Here is a 22,897-nt window from a genome sequence, read left to right as displayed (position 1 = left end):
TGTTTTCATTTTGAATAAGCATATCTTTCTAAAAAGTGCTAAAATGCAAACACTAAAACCTATCTAAAACAGTTCTATTGCCAACAAATATGATACTATGGGCTGTGCAGAGACAAGATTCTACAGGTACGAACAAGACTCATCTTCAGTCTGAGTAGGATTATGTTTATTACTGTCTGGATTTTAATATCAAGTGCATAGTACAATACAAAATGTGCCTGGTTAAATAACATCAATTTAAGGTACAATCATAATTCAAAAGCTTCTTGAACATAGAATAATCTGTCACAATACTGATATGACATTGGCACAGCAAATGAAGTTGGACAGAAACTATAACATTATATATATTGTTATATAATATAATAATATATATATATCTACTTTGTTTGCTGCCCTAGTGTTGACATATATTACATGGAAAGTCCTATCTATGCATACTGTATATGTCACCAAGCATGGGATAATTTACATGTATACAGTAAGAACTGTAAAGACTTGTCAGCTATTACATCATGGACATTTTTGGACCACTTTCTTGTGCATTTTTCCATCACATCGTCATTTTATCCTGTAGGATAGAGACTCAAATATCATTAGCTATAAATGAGTACAAATGTCTAGAGTTCATTTGGTACTGACAAAGCAGCGTTACTATCTATAATTACAGAATATTGACTGTCCTCCCTAATACCTTGGGGGTACTATAGACTTGAATTTTATAGACCTGTAAAATGTAGTTGACAAAATTTTAACACATTCTTTCTTTTCTAAATATTCAAAAGTTGTTTGTGCCATATCCATACTAATAATATCATGTGTATTCCTAACTCTATGTGCATTTCTTCTTTCACGTACAAATTTACATTTCATATCATTTCTTTGTGAAAAGAGAAAAAATACATGTACTGGTACCTAATCTACCAATTGATCATTGATGCTCTTCCACAGACTCCTTAAAAGGCATTTTAAGGCTTGCTTATTTTGGTCCAAAAACGTTCCCATTACCATTTTGATTTTCAGAAAAATTTAGTGACATTTGACTTGTAAAAATCTAGATATATATCTAGCTAGTCGTTGACCACTATATACCCTGTGTACCAAAGTTTAACCATGTTTGCAATACCAATCTTGGGTGCTAAGTTTTCTTTTACATGGATCATTCTACAGATACAGCCTACCCTAAAACTCAGGGTTTACTTGCTTCTGGACGATCTATCTACTAGATACAAATCTTCACGGTATTACTTACAGCTTCTTCAGAATTCTCACTAAACAAGATACAAAACCCCCTGGCACCCTTGTACAGGTCCATTCAAGGACGTTATTTAACATTCTTGGCTTATTGTAACACAGTTGTTCTTCCAAAATTGACATTTCCATGATTTTTTTAAAGTAAGAATGCAAGATGGTGGCAATGGCTAAACTAGAAACTTGCCTTCTGGATGGTTTTCCACAATAGTTGAGTACAAAAGTCTGCTTGAAAGATGGCATCTTGACATCTTTACCTAGTAAGTCCCATCCTCATACATGATGGTCAGGGACTATGGTAGCATCTATGACATCTATGGTTCCCAATATCAGCACCAGCGTTCCCGCCAGGCATACCTCACTAATTCTTTGCACTTTTTTGGGAAAAAACGCACTCAAAATGCGGGAGATTGCGTTTCTGAAGGCTTGAAGATCCAAAATTTCCCAGGGGAGAATCCCCCTGGACCCCCTAAATTGAGACCTTCGGCGGTCGGGTCACGTTTTCTGTGCTCCACCTGCCCATATTATATTTTGGTGGACGCACTCATGAACCTCGGCTGGTGGGAACGCTGATCAGCACTATCTTCTACTGCTTCAGAAGTGATACAGCAGCAGCATGGGAATCTTTGGAGCTTTCATTTTCCAAAGGCCGAATGTTTCAACAGTACCTACAAGCTCTCATACCCATAAGTAAAGGTATATAATACAGGACAAAATGTAGAAATGGATTTTGAATTCATCAGGTCCCTTTCATGTCACTTTTGACATTGAATATTAAGAAAGATCCAATGCAGCCTCATCTTAAAAGTCACAATAACATAATTGTGAATTTACAGGCAAGTCATATCATTACTTTCTTTCCCATAGCTTATTTCTTGAAAGCAGCACTGCTGCAGAGTCGGGTATAATCTTTATGCTTTCAATGATCACAATATGTGATTGGATAACATCAACATACCGTATCTTGTCTGTAAAATTATAACTTAACTTCTATCCTAGAGGGCATTCTAGCTTGTTAGTCAGTTTGTAAGGCACATATTTACAATAGTAATGTAACATCCACCAGGTAACGTAAGACCGCCACATAAAATGAATTTAAAGCGATCTACAAAAAAATACAGAAACACAAATTCCAGTGTTATACACACTTCGGATATCTATAGGTTCAATTTCTTTCCTGAGAAGGCCTACATAACACATTCATCTAAGGTGGCAGTCTAGGGGTACCAAGTAGAACTCTGAGAGTGGATGATAACTGTTCCAAATCCATTTCTGTACTTCCCTCCACAAAGTTGGGCGTACGCTATAACTAATGCCCCCATTCCACTAGACGGCGACTGCGCTGCGACCTAAATTGGATTTGAGTAATCCTTGATTTCATGATTAGAATATCATCATAAAAATGTACAAGTATGACTGAAAACACAACAAAGCATACGAATCTTAAAAAGATTTGTTTTGTATCTATGAAATTCGTTGAGCACTCTCCAGCTTTAAGTTGTTTTTTCTGTCCCACTCATTGTTTGAGAGCCCATGTTGTCAATTTTTGTTGTAAGATCTGTTGTTCAAAGCTTACAAAAATACCTTTTCACCAGTTCTATGTCATAAAGTTGATATCTTTTGTTCAGGCGGGGTTTAATTTTTTCTGTCCCAACAAGCAAATTTCCGTCCTGCGACGGAAGGAAGGGTCCTGGACACAGCCCTGGTACTCTGCCAAATCACTTGATTGTAGCGTGGTTGCAGCGAGGTCGTCGCCCTAGCGATATGGAGGGGTAACTACGTGAGCCTTCTCTAGCTGAAGTCTGCCATGGTCGGCGCGGTGAACTCGAACCCCGAGAACATGTTCTGGTCGATAGACTCAATCAGGTCCTTGTTAGTCGGCGCCGTGAGGCGAGCCTTCTCCATGGTAAAGTCAGAGTCAAAGTTGCTCACATCGCTGGCTGATTTCTGTTAGAAGATACAGGAAACAAAATTGACAGTTAGAATAGCTAAAATCTAAATCTAGCGAATAGAGAATATTTCTCTCTTTCTTTTTCAAACTGCATCTACATTATTCCGTGATTCAAATATTTCTCAGAAGCAGTGTAATATGGATCATAGGCTGAGGTGTTTGGGAGGTAAATCCTAAGACCCCCCCCCCCACATACACACACTCGGAGGTACCCGTAAAAAAGGATTTATGTGCATGACAGTGCTGTTATCAATATTCCCCATTTCTTACTTTGAAATCCTCTAAAAAATGCAGGAATAGCATTTCAGAGAGTCACATTTTTCAGTGGTCACAACATTGGTGGATGTCAAGGGATTCGAACCCAGGACCTCTGCTAAACAGCCTAATCGTTACGCCAACACGACGACAGAATAGAAAGGAAGAATAAAAATCTGCAAAATGTACTTACAATGTTAGGCTTGTATGGAGGCGGGATCTCCTTCCTCTCCAGTCTCTCCCAGTCCGTGGAGCTGAAGAACGGGTGGCGCCGGATGTCGCCCGCCACGCCCAGACGCTTCTCTGGGTCACGCTCTAACAGCTGGAGGGAGCGAAACAACAATGAGAAATCTCTCAAATTGTCTGTAAATGTATTTAAGCTCACACATTGTGTTTTTTTGGATGGGCTAAGGGGAAAATGGAGTGTTGGTTTTAAGTTCGCAGCAGAACTATAGTCACATACTGCTAAAGTATAGGACAAAATGTTTCCCGGTGAAATGGTTGCCGCAAAAACTGCGAACATAAAACCACTGCGATCATTTCTGCATTTACAGTATCTGATCAGGATATTCTAAGGACAAAACAGTAAAGTACTTTATAGGCCCCCAACTTCTCTTTCCAATATAGTAGACCTACAGCAACTCAATAACAGTATATTAATAAGTTCTTTACTCCTACGAGGGTCCGTGTCACTTTCATATTTACAAAACTGTAATATCTTCGATATAGTCCACACTTACATTCATTGTACAGGTAGACTTGAAAACGAAAGCTGGTGTGTTACTCCTAATGGCGGTTATACCAGCTATATAGATTCAGATTCAGACTCTTGTAATTGATAGTTCAACTTGTCTTGTTTTCAGTCACTTTGATTTCTTTTATCCATTTTGTATATTTGTAATTCATATGTGTAGGTTGATATTGTATTTTACAATAACTTGTTTTATTTCAAATAATTTTATGTTTTTGCAAGAAGGCGTTATATATTAAGCAATCATGCTTTTTGCCTGATACTCATAAAATACATGACTGTGAATAAAATAGAACTAAAGAACCCAACTGTCTTGTTCCGTACCTGTGAGAGACATGACTGTGAGTCCTTGTCTATCCGTGAGTACTGCGGCGTCTCGTGGAGGATACTGTAGAACAGGTCGTCCTCGTCATCACCGTGGAACGGAGACGCACCAATCAGCATCTCGTAAAGAAGCACTCCGAACGACCACCAGTCCACGGAGAACCCGTATCTCTGGCCCTTCAGGATCTGTAACAGTCATTAACAATTATCCATCAGAGGACCTACATCTGCCAGTTCAAAAAATCCTACTTCTAGAAATCTTCACAACTATTCTGAATGGTTATAAAGGTCAGTACTAAGCGTTATCTAAACTCCTGTACATCTACTAAGTACAGTAGACAGATTTCTGATCTATATAAGGTGATGTAGTCAATTGGTCAAGTAAGGGGAGGTTTGTTAGATTGTTGCTCACCAAATCTGTATTTGGTTAAAGCATGATACATGTATGATACATACTTAGTCTATTACTGTAAGTATACATCTGTAGACTTTGATATGTATGATTTGCTCCTGACCAACACAATAAACTTGCTGCATCATACTGCAGTCAAACCAGTACTGGTGACCACCTGTCCTTAGATAATTTTTCCCATTGTCCTAAGCATTAAAAATCCTATCTATTGTGACCACCTCTCACTTGAGAAGTTACTATTGACAGGATGACTGTTCGAGTGTCTTGTAACATTAGTGTAAATAATACCCACCTCAGGTGCGATGTAGTCAGGTGTGCCACAGAAGGTGACGGCTCTCTTCTCATCAGTGATGCCCTCCTTACACATGCCAAAGTCGGCGATCTTAATGTGCCCGTCTTTGTCCAGCAACACGTTGTCTAACTTCAGGTCCCTGTAACAACAGACATTCCAAGTTTACTTTAAATGGAGCTATCACTGACATTATCAACTAAACTATAATATCCATGGATAGAACCACTATACACAAAAGTTCACTACTACCATACTCTCAAAAGCTTCATTGACATAGAAAAAACCATAAAAGAAGTGCATGTACGGCTAAATTATATTTGATGCTTGTAGTGTGTACTAATCTATGACTTGTGAATAAACAATTCAGGTCTTCATCAGATTCTGTCTCTTGTGGCTATAAAGCTAGAGTCAAACATCATTTCTACCAAATGTTGCTACACCGTTTCCATGCCAATAAAACAAATTTGTCCAAATGCGACCCTAAATTCTGTCTCACCTGTACACTATCCCCTTCCCATGAAGGAACTGCAACCCAAGAGTGATCTCAGCTCCATAGAACCTGCAAGAAACAAAGTAAAGCCATTAAAACATTTGGAATGTACTAGTAGCATGCAGTGCAGGACAAGAAACGGAATTGACCTGACAAAGTAAACTTGTCAACTTCAAGTTGTTCAACGGACAGTTGCAAGAATGACTGCAGGACAGATCATCCAAGACTTACCAGTTTCGACATTTTATTTAAAATTCTTCCTTAGAATATGAAAGTGGTGCCACATTTGCTTTTTCATATCCTCTACTTGGCTCCCATTGGTCTAAATATAGCCAATTAGCATTCAAGGTAGACAGTTTGCACTGACTAGAGTAGCCAATCAACATCAACTTCAAGTTTGTTTTACTGGAATGCTAGAATGGTCCAAAATAAGTGAAGGGGAAAACAGTTACTCACTGAGCTCGTTTGCGATCAAACTTGCGATTTTTCTGTATATGGAACATCAGGTCACCTCCATTCAGATACTCCATCACAAAGAACAAGTGTGCCTGTGGGAAACAGTATATGATAACTTTTGATTTTAGTGTATTCAAAGATAAAGCCCTCCCGCACCATACATGGCAGCAGCCATCTCCATTCTTATGCCCTTGGGCCACACAGCTTTGTGCAATCACTAGCACAGGGAGCTAGCCGACTAGTATTGGTGGTGTGACTTTGGTATGACTCGACTGGTCATCGAACTACTGAATGCAAACATTATTTAATCCAAGTCAAATTAAAGCACTAAAACATAACTGGGTTTCACGTACACCTACTTACACATTTCCAATTCTAAAGGTTGCCCTACCTTGGTCTGATAGGTGGCGTACAGGTGCGTCAGGTAGGGGTGTTGCCATGACAACGCCAGAACCCTCTTCTCCGCCATGGTGCACTCGAAGTCGTCGTCAGCCAGGACGACCTCCTTCTTCAGGGCCTTGATGGCGAAGTACTCCTTCTTCCCCTTCAGTTCTGCTAGCATCACCTGGGAAAAAGGACAGACTTTAGTTTTAGTGTCACATTTAGAAGTAGCAATGTGAGCGACTTCTGTTGACCATTTTCAGTGCACTGCCAACAATTTGATACCTTAAATCTTCAAAGAAGACAGTTGACTGTATCTAAGATTTGTCCATTTTTTTGTTTACCACATAGCCCTTCATGATTCAACAGTAAGGGTAGAATAGTCCCTCAACTTATGACCTGTTATGCCACAGAAAGATGTGTCAAGCTATTAAGCTCGGCAAGTATTTAATACTGTAAATCTCCTAAAGTTCTCAGGAATTTGATTTCACGGTAGGGACAGAATGGAGCACTTGTGGTGGTTTTTACTAGTTTACCGCTGAAACAAGGGGTAGCAAAATAAAGGAGGTTTCAATCAGATAAAACCTCCTTGGGGATAGGCAGAACACAAAACAAGTATTTCTGCAGTGGTTTTAAGTTTGCGGTGAAGAGTTTACCACAACAACTGCAAATAATAAACCAACACGAACATTTCAACATTAAAGTAGTTGACTTTGCCTCAGTCCTAACAAACATTGTAGACAAAAAGACAAAGACCACATCTTATGCTCACCTTGCCGAAGCTGCCCTTGCCCAGCACTTTAAGAAACACGAAGTCTTCCTCAGCGAAGTTCCTGAGAGGTTTCCTGAGACTGGTGGAGCGAGGGGGGAGGGGGGGCAGCTCCACCTCCCACATCTTCTCATACACCCCCTCATCATCGTCTATGTCTGCTTCCATCTTGGGGATCTAAAGAACAGGTCATATTAGAGTTATCAATAAGACACAATTGATCATGTATTATTTTGACAGTTGCAACATTGACTGCTATCAAGTTATCAACATGGCAATGCATGAATAATACATGCTCAATCGTTGTGGAAATGCCTCACTACTCTTATCAATACAAGGCAATACAGATGTGTTTTGGTTTTTTTTTTACATCTTTAAGTAAAAATTCACAAGGACTGAGGTCAAAATGAAAACGAAGGGCTTGGAAGAAAACCTGCCTATTTTCACACCCTGATATTTGCTTGTTTCACCTTAAAAAATTTCACCCTATCCGTCCAAAAAAATCTAAACGTCATAACGTTACAAAACAACCATGGGGCACTCACAAGCAATGAGTGGTACAGACAAGCAATCAAAGCAGAAGGCAGCCCAGGTACCAAAGTACTTATTACTTTCTGAGCTCACATTTCATGCTGATCTTCTTCATTACATTTTCAAAGCTGAGAACAAGCAAATCCACTGGGCTATACATGTACGTGATTCATAAGACTTATAACAGAGTACAGCTAACCCACCTCCCCTGGTACAGCCAGGTTGTTGCCAGGTTTGGGCGGTCTCGGCGGCGGGGACACCTCGCCTGCGGCCCCGCCCTTCCGGGGCGTTCTCGGGGACGGCGCACCCTTCTTGGCGCTGATGTGCGCAAGCGCCTCGGACATCAGCTTCTGGTTCACGCCGCACAGGTTTGCCACCTTCGCCTGGCACTTGTGGTGACAGTTCATACCACATGCTGCAGGGGGGAGGGGGGCAATCAGCGGTGAACTACATATTTGAGCCTTGTTTTATACCAGAGTTCTCCCCAGAAATTTAGAGTAGTGGAGCATATAACTTTCTCTCGATGCGTCACCCAGCGCATTTGTGTCTTTGAGGCCCGGCCCGGATTACACACCCTATGGGGACTCGTGCAAATGTGACAGAAGCATAAGTCAACTGTTTTAAAACATCGCTTCGTTTAAAGTTGCAACGATTGCAAATCAATACTTAACTTTCAAGGAAGCCTGTAAAAACTTTGATGCCATTGTTTACCTTGCACAACATGATCCTACAGGAAATCTTAACTTCTAAGGTTTAAGGACTTTCATTCTTTTCAGCAATGTACTCCATCTCAACTGTCGTAAGGAGAATTGGGGACTTCTTAAGAAACACTTACTTTCACACTTGACACCTTGCCTGAAGAGACCGACCAACAGCGATCCACAGTGGTCACAGAATGTCAGACTCAAGTAGTTATTAGTTTTGAAGCGATGAGGTACATCGATGTTAAATCTCTCCTTCAGGAACTGTAGGAGTTCAAAAATATTTTATCATCAATATCTTAAACATCACATAACAAACCATGCCAGATGCCCTAAGACATTAAAAAAAAAAGATCTACTAAATTATCAAATGCAGCATTCAGTAATCCCAGAGGTATGCACACTTCAGATATCCAGGTGTTCAAGATATCGTATAATATAAAACTGTATTTTTAATGTGTCAGCCTTAGGGCACCCAGCAGAATAATTTTAACATGCTATTAGATAAGAAAATTATTCTTTTGTTTTTCAAAGGGAGGCATTTCCGAGTACAAAAGATATTGTTAATACTTTGTGTAGGAACATTGAATACTTACTTTCCAGATATGTTGATGAAGGTTAGACATCCAGGTAGTAAGATACGCCAGAATTAGTCACTCAAGCAAGTTGCTTGAGTAACTAATTTTGGCATATCTTACTTTCCAGACTACATCTAAACATGTATCTTGACTTTAAGACTATCAGTGTTTGAATATGTATGTAATGTTATATCTTAGATCTTACCTTGGACTCTTGAGAAGCTGCGGCAGTCTTGGGACACTTGCCCAGCACATGGGAGTGGCACTTTTTGTGAACTGCAGCTGAGCATGCTGGAAGGAAAAAACAACCCAAGTTTTATCAACAAGTATGATCACAGTCACATCCTGATGAAATGTCTTATTATTACAAAATACGATGATGATGATTATCTTTATTTGCATATTCCTGCCCACGTGGGCTAAATTCAGTACTTTCACTATTTTTACATGAAACGTTTTTTTATGAAAAGAATCATTTACGCCAAGCTTTCCTGAACAGTCGGAGAATCAAAACTATGCCACACTACATCTATTGTTTATAAAACAGTCAAATATCTACGGCTATGCTACCATTAAATCTATCATCTACATGTCTCTTCCTTCTTCTTAAAACAAGTATATACGAAATCATAGACTTTTTGTTGTACAAAGTTATCTGAGGATGTCAATATAAAACGCAATAGTTCGTCTTTTACTAACTGTTTAGATCATGTATATAAATTTAGAGCACCGATACAAGAATTACGTATAATGTCCCTGTATACAAGCATCCTTACCTCCACATTGATAGCCTTGTTTATTGAAGCCCCTGTAGTGTTGGAGATAGAAAATAAAATGTGTCACCCTTCACTTCTTCAGCATCAATATACAATGTATCGCACTAAAAACTTAGTTCTGTCAAGAATATTGAAAATGAAAGAAAAACCACTGAAATATCCAACCTTACTAGCATGATCAAGAAATTGGCACTAAATCTTTACAGTATGACAAAAATATCTAAATGTAAGAAAAAGTCTGGCAGGCATAGTTACATCAGAAAACGAGATACAATTACATCAGCTACGTCCAACTTGTTTGTGAAATGTTGAAAGCATTCGTTAGAAAAACAGTTAAAAGACATTTAAAATTTCCCTATGCTGTCAAAATACTTAGCAATGGAAAAATATCTTCTAAGTTTCAAAATAGCTAAAACTAAAAGATACACCAGTTGCAGTTAAAGTGCCAGTGAAACAAAATTTCCTCTATAATTTTGACCGTTTCTGGAAACGTCTAATTAAGTACTATGTAATCTTTACATCAACAGGCTATAGCAATGGGTCGTGACGTCACAGAAAGGACTCCTATCCATACTAGCATATGGGGGAGTCCTTTATGTGAGGCCACGACCCGTTGATGATTTGATCCACCTAAGAGCACACAGTAAACAACTGATTCAAAGATTTAGATGTTTTCAGAAAAGACAGAATTTTTACGTGGATGACAGAGGAAACATCATTTCAAATTCAATAGCAAAGTTTCGAGTCTTCAATTCAAAAAGTTTGTTTATGAAATCTGAGCCTCACCACAAGAACTCTTTACACACGGAGCAGAAGGTCGGATGTGGGAAGAACTTGGCAATGAACTCGTGCCCCTTGATGACGTGGACCTTGGCCTTGCGCATGGCCATGCGGCGGCGTGTGAACGCGCCGTACTGTTCCTCCTCTTCCGGTGTTCCCCGAGCAGCACCCGCACCTTCCTCTGAGAAGTATCGAACTTGCACCAACAGTCGGCCGGAAGGCTTCAAGTCCAGCTTAAGGAACATAAAGAAAAATATGTCTAAATGTGCAGTAAAGAGCTGTGTAGCACCGTGTTACAAGGACACAACAGGAAGATGTCTAGCATGGTCTTGTGGTAGTATCTCTGGTCTTAAGTAATATGGTAAAACGGACAGTCACATACCCTGAGGGTCTCTTTAAGTCACTTCTGAGAAGGCTACAACCAGAGTGTGTACATCTCATTTTTTTCAACTGTTAATTCACCTGTTCTAGATATGTCTACAGCAGTTGCTTTGCAAGATCCTGGATTTACTTAGTTAAAAACAAAATAAAAACAACAAAAAATATCATCTTACCCATGTGCTGATGATTTTGTCGTCCCCTTTCTGACATTTCTCGGCCAGCATCTGCACCCCTATAGACACCTCTGCCAGGAGTTTGTTCATCGGTTTGGCCATGACTGCCAGCTGTATCACACGCCCCTGGTACAGGTGCGAGTCGAAACAGCTGTTCCATTCCGGGTAGATCGTCTTCTTCTTCTGGATAAGCTGCAAACCACGCCCTGAAAAAAAAGTAACAGGTTCTATAAACTATGTTGATGAATGGACATCAAAGTAATACGATTTGGAATTGGTCAGACCAGGGTTCTAGCTAGCTTCACATTTTTTTCCATCATTCCAATTCCCATTAATGGCAAGATCCTACAAAGAGTCTTCCTTTTTCTGTCTCCTTGTACAAAGTTCTATCAATATATTCAAATTTGGACATTTTTGTCATCTTTACTCATGGGTTTTTGTCCATCAGGCTGTAGATTTCTCCTCATCACTATTCACTTACTTTCCATGACTAATCAAGTTTCACGCTTTTCCACACCATGAAATTTGAGTTTTCCCTGTATCCCACTGGGCATTACCATACAGATCCTTCATACAAGTTTCCTACTGTACATGTAGGTTACAGCCTAATGATACAGTATTATGATAAGTGCAGGTTGCTTAGGTTACAATTATACTGAAACATTTTCTTGTTAGGTTTCTTAATAACAGGTGGTTGCTGGAGTTATGATTGCAACAGGTCATCCTTGAAGAAAGATACTAGTCCTTTTGAAGTTCCTTGGGTTGAGGTTTTGAACCTATTGTAAGTTTGTACATTCTTACCTTCCATTCATTTGCATTTCACAGCGATTAGGTGTCCTGTAATTCTATTGTGAGCTCATGCATTATTTAGTATATCTATTTTGATGAGCATATATATAGACCCATTAAAGTTACAGTCAACATAGGTTGCCAATAGGTCAGAACTACTTTAGACTATTTTGAGCCCTGTTGGCCCTCCTTATGAAATAACACATGGGCAAACAGGTAAGTGTAACGTATGACAAGGTGCAAATTTTCTTGCTGTACGAAATCTTTTTCCAAACTTGACACAAAACGAAAGACAGCTTATAGAAGATAAAATGTCACATTCCCGGTGCGAATAGATACACCGGTAACTTATAAGTGTTCGAAGACTCACGTGACAATTATCCATTGGGATCCTGTCCAACTGGTTCAAAATAGGACATCCTGTTTTTGCCTAACCACATAATTACATGAGGACAACCACAACATGCTATTTATGTATTACTAAGTAGCAACACGGACAAACCAGCAACGTAATGGAATATAAATATAGGCTGATTCTAACAATGGTATAATCCAAAAAGACCAAGAGAGATCCATAGACTGTAAAACTATATAACTGTTAAGGCTGTTTCATGGGCCAGGTGTGCCTGAAATAATATTTTTTATTTAATCATAAATTTACTTGTTCAGCTGGCATAGAAGGTGATGTACAGCATAGATTGCCCAACTAGCCTGAGACTATCATCAAGGACTAACCTTAAGAGTAATACAAATACAATCAATGGATATTAAAATACACACAAAATACAAATAACATTTACCATAAATTACATCCAACCCTATGCAAGTGACCACCTCTACACAAACACTAACCTGGCCAATGTGACCACTTTATTGGTGGTCCCTTGAGCAATTTTTCCCATTGACACAAGCATTAACATCCTTCCTATAGTGGCCACCTGTCCACATATACCAGATTTTTATCCGTCCCCGGGTGATCTTCTTGGGCAGTTTTGACTGCACGTAGAATAAAATCTAAAAAAATAAACCTCACCTGGAGTGTCTACGGCCTCCTTGACGTTGACGGCGCAGTAGGGGTCAAACGTTTCCCCCGGCGGCACCTCCAGCGACCCGGGGTCCACCTGCAGCAGCTTCACCCGGATAAACCCCGGTCCTCCCAGATTCAGAACGGACATGGCGGCAGGAACACCTGAAGGACTGCTCACACCTTTGGCTTTACCTGAAAATATCAAAATACTAAGTTTCAGCTTACTGGAATTGGTGGAATGTTGTTCAGGTGTACAACCACAAGTTGTAAGCATATTATATGCTTGTAGTTACATTATATTATAATGTAACTACAACAAACTTGCTATATTTCAGGACAGTCAGGTGAAAAAGAATAGATGGGATTTGAACTCTAATATAAAGAAATAAGGCCTGGACTTATAATGACTGGACCATGCACGACACAAAATGTACCTGAGTGTATATATAGCATAAGATTAGACTTTGCACACAACAATCATCGGTATGGTAGCCTTGACAATGTGACCTTTGATGAGGAACAGTTGTTCCGCCATTCCTTCTACTTTGTTGGAGTAACATAATATAAATGCCAGCATCCATGACCAACACTGATCTGGAATTATCTTAGACCTTGAGCAAGGTACCAGACCAACAGGGGTTTGACAATTTGGTATGTTGATCAAATGGTTGAATCAAGAAAATATAAAACACCTTCAGCCCAGTAATCTATATGTTGTCACAGAGATGATTGGCGTTACCTATATCACACATACAAAAAAAATGACTCGCAGTAAAATACACTCTACAACAACACAAACTGACAATCATTATGCAGGGTGCGAAATACCTGGTTGCACGTTGCACAGTGCAACAAGATTTCGGTTGGTGCAAGTTAATTCCAAACCCAGGTAGCGCAGTGTGCAACCTTAATATATTTTGAGCCAAAGATTTCAATCGGAGCCCTGGAAGCTCACAAAAACACAGTGTCCCTCTCATAAAATTCGGTAAATCTTCAATTGAAATAAAGAAATCAACACTTTTCTGACTTCATAGATCGTGGAATTTGAGCTGAAAAAGACAAAAACACACTGCCCTCAGCTAAACAAGATGTTGTTAGGTCAATGGGAACACAATACTATCTAATATATATTTTGAAAATTTATGTTAGTAGTATTATACGCTACATACGAGCTTGATTTGAAGAAATCGGTGAATGTTGCTGGAGCAACCTGAAATTTGGATGTGCAACCTAGCATTTGCCCTTGGTTGCAACATGGGCAACCTGGCTCAAAAAAGTATTTCGCACCCTGTTATGTATCATCTTCTACCCATCACTATCAGGCCAGGTTTCTATTAGGTACCTTGTCAACAGGTTGTTCAGGCTAGCGCTGGTAATCAGACAGTAGATTGAAGAAAATAAACCACCTTTAGTCCAGTAATTTATGCCTGACGGCATGATGGTAACCTGATACCCAGGTTCGTGCAACGTAAATCCCACCTGACTCACCTGTGGACATGTCGGTGGTGCAACCAAGCGTATAAACATACGCGACTCCGAGGCTATTCTAAGTTACGGTCCAATTAATTTCCTGCCACTGCCAAGGATAGGGCTGTACTCTCCAAGTCCAAGCAGACGTTAGAAGGTAATAAATTTATTTTGTGACCTGACAGTTTGACTACTGCCTTGTTTTCTGAGTTGGCCCATGGCAGCAAGTCAGAATCTTCCCATCCATTGCGACCTCTGCTTGGAGTAGACAAGAGATCAACAGGTCCTGTACAGGGCTCACTTTGGTGGATTTGTAAATGTCAAAAATAACCAAACATTTTCTCTGCAGTTGCCTATTCACCAGCGTTTTTTTTCACAGGCAGGAAAAGAACAGACAAGTTGAGACAACACTAATGCAGTTATCCTAACTGAATCAACTGCTACAGCAACAGTTTGGTAATGAAATTATCCATTTGCTGAGTAGATAGTCATGTTACTCATGTACCTCCAAAACTACCATCAAACGAAGAGTGAGCCTTCAGGTTCAAAATACGTAATCTAAACTGATTGAAATACTAAAAGGAAACTTACAGAGGCAGTTCTTGATATCTCTACGTCTTATTCCGAGCACCTTCTTCATAATCCTGTCTGAATACCTGCAACTCTGAGCAACTTCAAGCAGACCCACCTTCTACCTACACCTGTTAACACTAACTGACACTGACAGCACTTTCTTCAAGATGCTTTATGTGGGCTCAAGACAAAGCCATCACTTCTTAGTAACCATAAGGTGGCACACTTGGGAATACTTATCTCTATCTCGATCATTCCTTACCCTTGTCTTCCTGTTATAAACATTTTTGCTGAGGGAAACAGAATCTTCTTCCTGTGTATACTTACAAAAAGCTGTCACTGTCAGTACTATTGACTGCACTTTCTTCAAGATGATTTATCAATGGACTCCATACCCATAAGGTGGCATACTTGGGAATACTTCTCTTTATCATGATCTTTCCTTACTCTTGTCTTCCTGTTGTAAAGATTTCTACTTTGGGAAACAGAGCCTTCTTCCTGTGTATACTTACAGAAAGCTGTCTATTATTGATGGCACTTTCTTCAAGATGATTTATCAATGGACTCCACAGCCATAAGGTGGCACACTTGGGAATACTTATCTTTATCTCGATATCATTCCTTTATTCCTTCGTCTTCCTGTTGTAAAGATTTCTACTTAGGGAAACAGAATCTTCTTCCGCTGTATACTTACAGAAAGCTGTCTACTATTGATGGCACTTTCTTCAAGATGATTTATCAATGGATTCCATAACCATAAGGTGGCACACTTGGGAATACTTATCTTTATCTTGATCTTTCCTTACTCTTCTCTTCCTGTTATAAAGATTTTTAATTGAGCAAACAGATCATCTTCAGGTGTATACTTACAGAGAGCTGTCTGCTAGTGCATCCTGTCTTCTGTATAATTATAACACAAGTCATATCTCTGTGACAGAAAATTGTTTCCTTCCTTCTCAAATGTCTGCCTACATTACCGGTAACACATTGGTGTGGAAACTCAGTAACTACATCCTCTGCAGATATCAAAAAACAATTTGCTAGCTGAGACAAGTCAGCATTTTTTTTGATCTTTGGTAGAAACAGAAGTTAGAATACTTTTCAAAAGGTATTTTCCAAAAACATAAACAGGCTTGGAATTGATCAAATATTGGAAACAGTAAGGACTACACATGTCACGTTGAAACGAGGCGATAAAGAATAATACATGCAATGTAACAGTTACTCAAAAACTATATAGATTTTGGAAATGGTCAGACGTTTCAGGTAGAAATCTAAAACCTTTTGTCAGTCATTGGAGTAAGATTATAATATGACATTTCAGAGAGTGAAATAAACTACAAGCACCCATGCAGTTAACATTACAAACACACTCAACACACAAATGAAGTGACACTTGTCGATGTATTATTTTTCTCCAGTTTCTAACATGCATGTGTGAGAGGATCAGCATGTTTACATGTAACGTTACATGTACTAACAGTGACGTCAACTATACTCTCATCTATCTCCAAATAGCTCACTTCCTTCCTATGCTGTCCCAAGAAGATGAACATGTACAATGTAATACCTGTCAGCTCTACCAGTGACCTCTAATACAACCATATCTAACTAAAAGAGGGATAATGACCGAATTTTGTACTACGCTCCAAACATGGGTTGGAGGGAGATATTTACCTGCATTATTTTGATTTCTACTCACGTGGTACTAAGAGCTCGTTCACTCTCAAAAAATTGAATCGGATTAAACATAATCATGCTCAAGGCACTCAACATGGGACCCCCATTTTACGTCCCTTACAAAAGACAGAACAGCCCTGAGACACCCAGGATTGAACCTGGGTCTCCCAGTAACGAATTGAAACCAGGAGCTCAACTGTGAGGCTGCTACCAATTGAGGTACTGTTCTCATAAGTTTTTCTGTGCATGACTGTTACAATTGACATAAAATGGGCCACAGTGACTTTTCAACCAACAAAAAATATCCAATCATTTTGTGGATGGCTTCTTTTCTGTGGTTAAATTATCCAGAAAGTTTCCTTTAACAATTATTTGCATGAACAAAGAGCCAATCATTGAGAAAACATGAGAATAACTTCAAACCTTTTTTCCACATTTCGCCCGAAGAATTGTTACAGTTTCCAGTAGATCCGGCTGCTGTGTTTACCTCTCCAACAACACAACGGGTCACTTCAGATACATAATATATGCAGGGCCACCGACCACAGAATGGCCGTTGCCATGGCAACAGCATCCCATCCATGATGCAGCTAGCATCAATCGTTTTTGGGCACAAAGGCTATCAACATCGTCAGATTCACGAGGGCCAAACGGCTATTAGGAAGGGTCAAGAGGTCCGTAACCAGTTACTGTAACTCCTCACAACTTTGGGTAGGGTTTTAAAAAATGTTTCCTTGAATTTGCTTACTTTTGCTTCTACGTGTGTGAATGATTAGTGTTGAGTCTTTCTGAATTTGGAAACTCTGTGCAACGTTTATCTAGAGTTGTTGATATAATGTAGATTTAATGCTTTAGATAATTGTAAATGAGATACTATGCATTCAACAGTTACTGTATTAAATCATTAGTATTACCATATCCAAGTGTTCTAACTAGAATATTATAAGTGAAAAATTCCCACGATGATGATGGTATCTTTTAGACTTAAATCTACCTTAATTTATGGATATCTGTTATTGGTAACATAATCATCAACATCCTCACTATTGCCCTATACATAATTATAATTATCGTTTTGATTTATGGTCACAATTCTTTTCAAGAGTTCAGTCACTGTCTGAGAAAATCAGTATAAACCATGGCACTGAAATGTTTCCGGTTTTGGGTGCCTGAGTTCTATGGAAACGTGCAGTGGGAATTATGGGATGATTCTAGAGATAATCCAAAAGATTATTTCACACGCTATGAGACTTACCGATAAGACCATAATTATCTTACTCAACCAGCTGCTCCCCAAAATCCACCATTCAACAAGACCAGAAATTCCCTTAGTGACCTTGCCAATGACAGGCATTTGAGGGTCATATTTACAGTAGAGCAATGGCCACCAGTAACCCTTTGCATTATATATGTAGATTGTGATTTGATAGGTTTGTTTGATCCGAAAGTGTTTCTAAGCCAGCAATATCCGACTACAATCAAACCTATGCATGACCACCTCTACATGAGGACCACCTGGCCAATGTAACCACTTTTTGGTGGTCCCTTTGATCATTTTTCCCATTGACAGTCACACAAGCATTAACTTTTAAGAATCCTGTCTGTAGTGACAACTGTCCACACAAACCATTATTTTACCGGTCCCCTGAGTGGTCTTCTTGGGCAGTTTGGAATGTAGAGTCACAATTTCCTATGTTTGCATCAAAATCTTGACCCATGAAATTTTGTCAAATGACCCTGACTGAGGCAGTTTGCCTAAAAAACATGCCTATTAAGACCTCTTCTTTGAAAGGTTTAGAAACAAGCTTAATTAAGCTACACCCTAATTTTTTCTGGGAACACAGTTATTTTCATTGCTGTCTACAGAAAACAGGTCCATAGCAATGATTTTCCTATTATGCACTGGATCAGTAAAAGGCTTCCTACCACTACCAATACCATGAATGTGAAAGTAAAATACCAATCCTCACGACTTAACTCGTAATGTGGGTGTTTCTCATATTTTGCTGACTGTTTTGACTACTGTACGTGATGGTATGTACTATGTAGATAACATATTGTTTGCCAAACTTATGTACATGCTTCTGAACCATTTTCTACAACTTTGCCAAAACTGGATGTATTTATACATCTTTGCAAAGAGGAACAATTCATATTTCTAATGACTTTAGGTAAACCTTCTATCATAAAACACACCTGTACGTATATTTACAATATTACCAAGAAGCGAGAAGAGGCCAAATTAACGTAATCATTAGATTAGAGTTAGCTTATCATTGTAATGTATATATATATATATACGTACTTTCAAACTGTTATGTTTTCTGTTGTGACCTGTACTAAACCCAGTGGGTATGTGTGTACAATAAAGGTCTTCATTATTGTTATTGTATTGTTATTTTCTGTACCAAATGCTGCAATTTGAACTTTACGTACTTACTTGTATTTGATGACATCTGCTCAATGAATTGAGTGCCATAGTCCTTTCTTATCAATGTCAAGTTTTGAGACATGATACACACTCTACAGATAAATAAATTCCTCATGACTCACACAAGGAAGTTAAAGCAAAACCTCCTTGACTCGACTACTAGCTATATAGTAAACTACTACAAGTACAACACAAGGAAACAAAACTTCAGGAGATCTAACTTGATGTCCCACCATATATGGACATATAAAACAGACTAGGCCCACAGTTTGTTTCCCTGAGTCATCAGGATCATAAACTTTATCAGGAACATTCCACTCAAAAATCCAGGAGGGGGGTAGTGCTGAAGAAATGAAAAATCTGCCAGATTGTAATCTCTAGACTACCCAATATCCACAGGAAAAAAAACAAAAGGACATATTAGCTTCCTATTCTTACTTTTTTAAAGAATATTCAATCATTTTTCTTATCCTCTATTCAATTTCATCTTCCATGTGTTTGTAAACGCTTGCTTGTTTGTGAAGAGTGCAGTAAAATCAGGCAAACAGTAAGAGTGCATGCACAACATCTACACAACCACACCTTAATCAAAGCAACTCCAAGCAACCATTCTTTGATCAATCACAGTCAATATATATACTCAGTTTTTTTTATCACAAGTCGAAAACTAACTCTATCATTGAACTGGTATCATTGCCATAAGTAAGATACATTAAATGACTTTTACACGCTTTTAGTTTCACTGTAGCTCTAAGTTAACATGTACGTAGGTGGGATGTCCAATAATAAAATTCATAGTAAAAAATACAAAATATACACCATCAGTTAGAACCCAAGAAAGATCTAGACAACTTACCAATCTATATAGTCAGCGAGAGTTCCTATAATGTCTAACTACTACTACCTACAAGTGTTTTTATATAATTCATGTCCACACTGTAGTGACTCATTTGGTTTCTCTTCTGGGAAGACCCATTGAAGCTGGGGCCAGCTGTGAGTCAGTTTTCTGTCAGTTGCTATTTTTGGAAAGGGGTGTACCTTATGGGTGTACAACCCTACATTATGGTACAGGTGTCATTGTACAATGATTCAACAGGTAAATGTACGTAATCAATAATGACCAACAGTTCGTTTAGAAATACAAATAACAGTCAACTTATTCATTGAACAGACTCCATTTGATACATCACGTATATACGTCATCAAGATTGGCAATTGCCATATCGTAGAAAAAACAACATTGAATCTAAGCTTTCAAGTTTCACATTTTACAGGTTTCTTTGAAGCAACATGTGTGACATTGGTGGCGTAGAATGGCTGAGTGGCCAGGCTAGAGGACTCAAGATCGAGAGGTCACAGGTTCGATTCCTGGCCTTTCTCGCTTGATGTTGACTCATGGGAAAGGCACTTTACACGACATTCCTCATTCCACTCAGGTGTAAAAATGGGTACCCAACTTTGGTTTTGGGGTAAGAGGCAGTGGAACTATAGGGATGGGCTCCACTTTCTAATACCGGCAGCACCCTAGACACAGTGGACAACAACTCACTGCCCCTAAGGCTTCAAGAAGGTCTTGGGACTACTAACTTACCTTTAGGCTTTACCTGTAGTTTTGAATCAACACATTTCATGAACTTCATGATGAAGTTTTAAACCCAAAATTAGAATCTCCACAAGGTGACGTCCCCAATAGCAACAATAACAACAACAGAAGGTGCTGATTTGAACAGTTAGTGATCAGGGCCAAGCGTTCTATTCAAAGCAAACACACCCCATTGTCACCTGCCCTGGTACCAGTCACCTGACAGTATCGGGCTGAAAGACTCGTTCAAGTCAAACCTAACAGACGGTGATTGGGGTTTGGCAAACAATACAATGTATGTGAGCTGCACACCACGCAATCTTTGACCATGAACTAAAAGTAAATATCAGTGTATAGTCGTGAACAATGTCTGGGGAAACGCCCACAAACTAATTAAGGTTAATGCATTTAAAATGCGTTACCACAACAACAGGTGAGTGAGAATCAGAGAAAGCTAACCCATTTACATGTACTGTGGATGTAAACATGCTTACTTTTTATTTAGAAACTTTGTGGCAAATGGTACAAGGAAGTCACTTGCAACTGCAACTTAACACTAGGTTAAGTTGAACAGATCTGACTCTGAGGAGGAAGGTTTTTTGATAGATAAGGGCTCAGGAGTTCAAAGTCAGAAGTCCATGTGTGCATTTTTACCCCTTCTACGAAACACAACTAAATTCGACAGGTAAGAAAAAAAGCTTGAAAACAAATTAAAGTACTTTTTGTGGTAACTCTTTATAGTCTAACGTTAGACAAATAAATTATTCTGAAGCCGTTATGGTATCTTCAAATACCATGCATCTAACAAAAACATAGTCTCCAAGCAGACCTACGGGTTGGCAAAGACCGTATCCAAGGGTTTGGCTATGAGACTTGGGTTGGCTAAAAAAACTCCTTCTGCCTGTTGGATACGGTCTTTGCCAACCCGTAGGTCTGCTTGGAGACTAACAAAAACATGCCGTCTCTAGAAGTAGAACTGCTAACATATCGCACGTTACATGCAGAAAACTTTACGCACGTGTTTAACACACGCCCAGTCAATAACAGCTGTTGCCAAGTATAATATATACGAATAATTTGTGTCACACCAGTAGTCTACGCCCCCCTCCCATTCACCAAAAACTTTTTTGGCACCGGCTTGCCAAAATTGACCTACCAAGCTCTCCAATTACGTGTACATCGCTGGCTTCATGTTCACAAATACATTAAGACTGCTACTTAATATCGTTCCTACCTGTTGGATTGTGCTGAAGACGTTCTAAGTGCGGGATATGGCTGGATAAATGAACCAGGAAGCGTCTAAAGTAAGTTTTGTTGGACGCCTGGTGGTTTTCTTATGCAAATGAGGTATGACGCATAGTGCGCATGCGAAGTAGTCACCGGGACTCGTTTCCGGTACTCTTCCTGACACCTGCTAGTAAATCTCCAAGCAGATGTTGGGATGTTAGATCGTAACGTTTTCTGTCCACCGGGTTTCTATGTGAGTCACTCCCCCCAAGTGAGCGACTGTAATAGAAGGCCTGCGTGGTTAGCGTCCCTGTCTCTTGGCCAACTTTAAGAAAGTCTGAGTTCGAATCCCGGTCGCTCACCCGACATGCACGCTACTGGAAAGGGTCGCAGTCCTTCGTAGTCCACTGTTTATTTTCGAAAAGAGGTTGGGAAATTTCCCGGTACAATTAACTTGGAAATAGCGTCTGTTTTCTCTGTCACTCTTCTAGTGTCGGGAGAGTTAAACTGGTTTCAGCTAAACTGGTTCGAGATCACTTTCACTTTCTTCTTTTCACTTTTATCCGTGTCAGAAAACGTTACAATCTTTCACCCCGACATCTGTTTGGAGATGACACCTGGTATGTCCAAGCGGACCACTGTACTATTTGAATACGTCTTGACAGTTGACCATTGCTATGTAAGCATTGCATGGGCCTACCATGGCATAGAAAAACTTATCTTGTTCTTACATTAATGCGTCACGTGCGCTAAAACTCGAAGCGAGAAGAAAACGTGTGGAAATACTTGACTTCAAATATGTCTATATTCCAAACTATCATTTGCGCATTAAAGCGTCAGATACAGACAGGTTTGCTCACAAGTGTCGG

The 22,897-nt window shown here is 39.4% G+C and overlaps 1 protein-coding gene across 2 annotated transcripts; it reads right to left on the bottom strand.

Annotated features, from left to right (window-relative positions):
* Positions 1-144: 144 nt before the first annotated feature.
* Positions 145-22,126, bottom strand: LOC136434660 (protein kinase C delta type-like). Of its 2 annotated transcripts, none has more exons than XM_066427598.1 (16): positions 22,036-22,126; positions 13,075-13,260; positions 11,253-11,458; positions 10,705-10,931; positions 9,919-9,950; positions 9,348-9,433; positions 8,699-8,828; positions 8,067-8,278; positions 7,336-7,509; positions 6,574-6,747; positions 6,183-6,274; positions 5,733-5,795; positions 5,237-5,375; positions 4,533-4,718; positions 3,651-3,779; positions 145-3,198 (listed from the first exon to the last, which is right to left on the bottom strand). In XM_066427598.1, the coding sequence occupies exons 2-16, from the start codon at positions 13,214-13,216 to the stop codon at positions 3,043-3,045; spliced, it is 2,148 nt and encodes a 715-aa protein (XP_066283695.1). In that variant the 5' UTR covers positions 13,217-13,260; positions 22,036-22,126; the 3' UTR covers positions 145-3,042. The 2 variants fall into 2 exon arrangements, with proteins under 2 accessions (XP_066283695.1, XP_066283694.1); XM_066427597.1 differs by lacking the exon at positions 22,036-22,126 and adding an exon at positions 15,127-15,242.
* Between the last annotated feature and the right edge of the window lie 771 nt (positions 22,127-22,897).

The sequence above is a fragment of the Branchiostoma lanceolatum genome, chromosome 5 (assembly GCF_035083965.1).
Source record: "Branchiostoma lanceolatum isolate klBraLanc5 chromosome 5, klBraLanc5.hap2, whole genome shotgun sequence".
Taxonomy (NCBI): Eukaryota; Metazoa; Chordata; class Leptocardii; order Amphioxiformes; family Branchiostomatidae; genus Branchiostoma; species Branchiostoma lanceolatum.
This window is presented reverse-complemented; position numbering and strand designations above follow the sequence as displayed.

Bases quoted from the DNA above. Each gene is read 5' to 3' on its own strand.
- LOC136434660 (XM_066427597.1), bottom strand. From the start codon at position 15,175: ATGAAGAAGGTGCTCGGAATAAGACGTAGAGATATCAAGAACTGCCTC. The intron at 13,261-15,126 runs GTAAGTTTCCTT...TGATATTTTCAG, and splicing joins AGATATCAAGAACTGCCTCT to GTAAAGCCAAAGGTGTGAGC. The intron at 8,279-8,698 runs GTAAGTGTTTCT...TCCCCCCTGCAG, and splicing joins GCAAGGTGTCAAGTGTGAAA to CATGTGGTATGAACTGTCAC.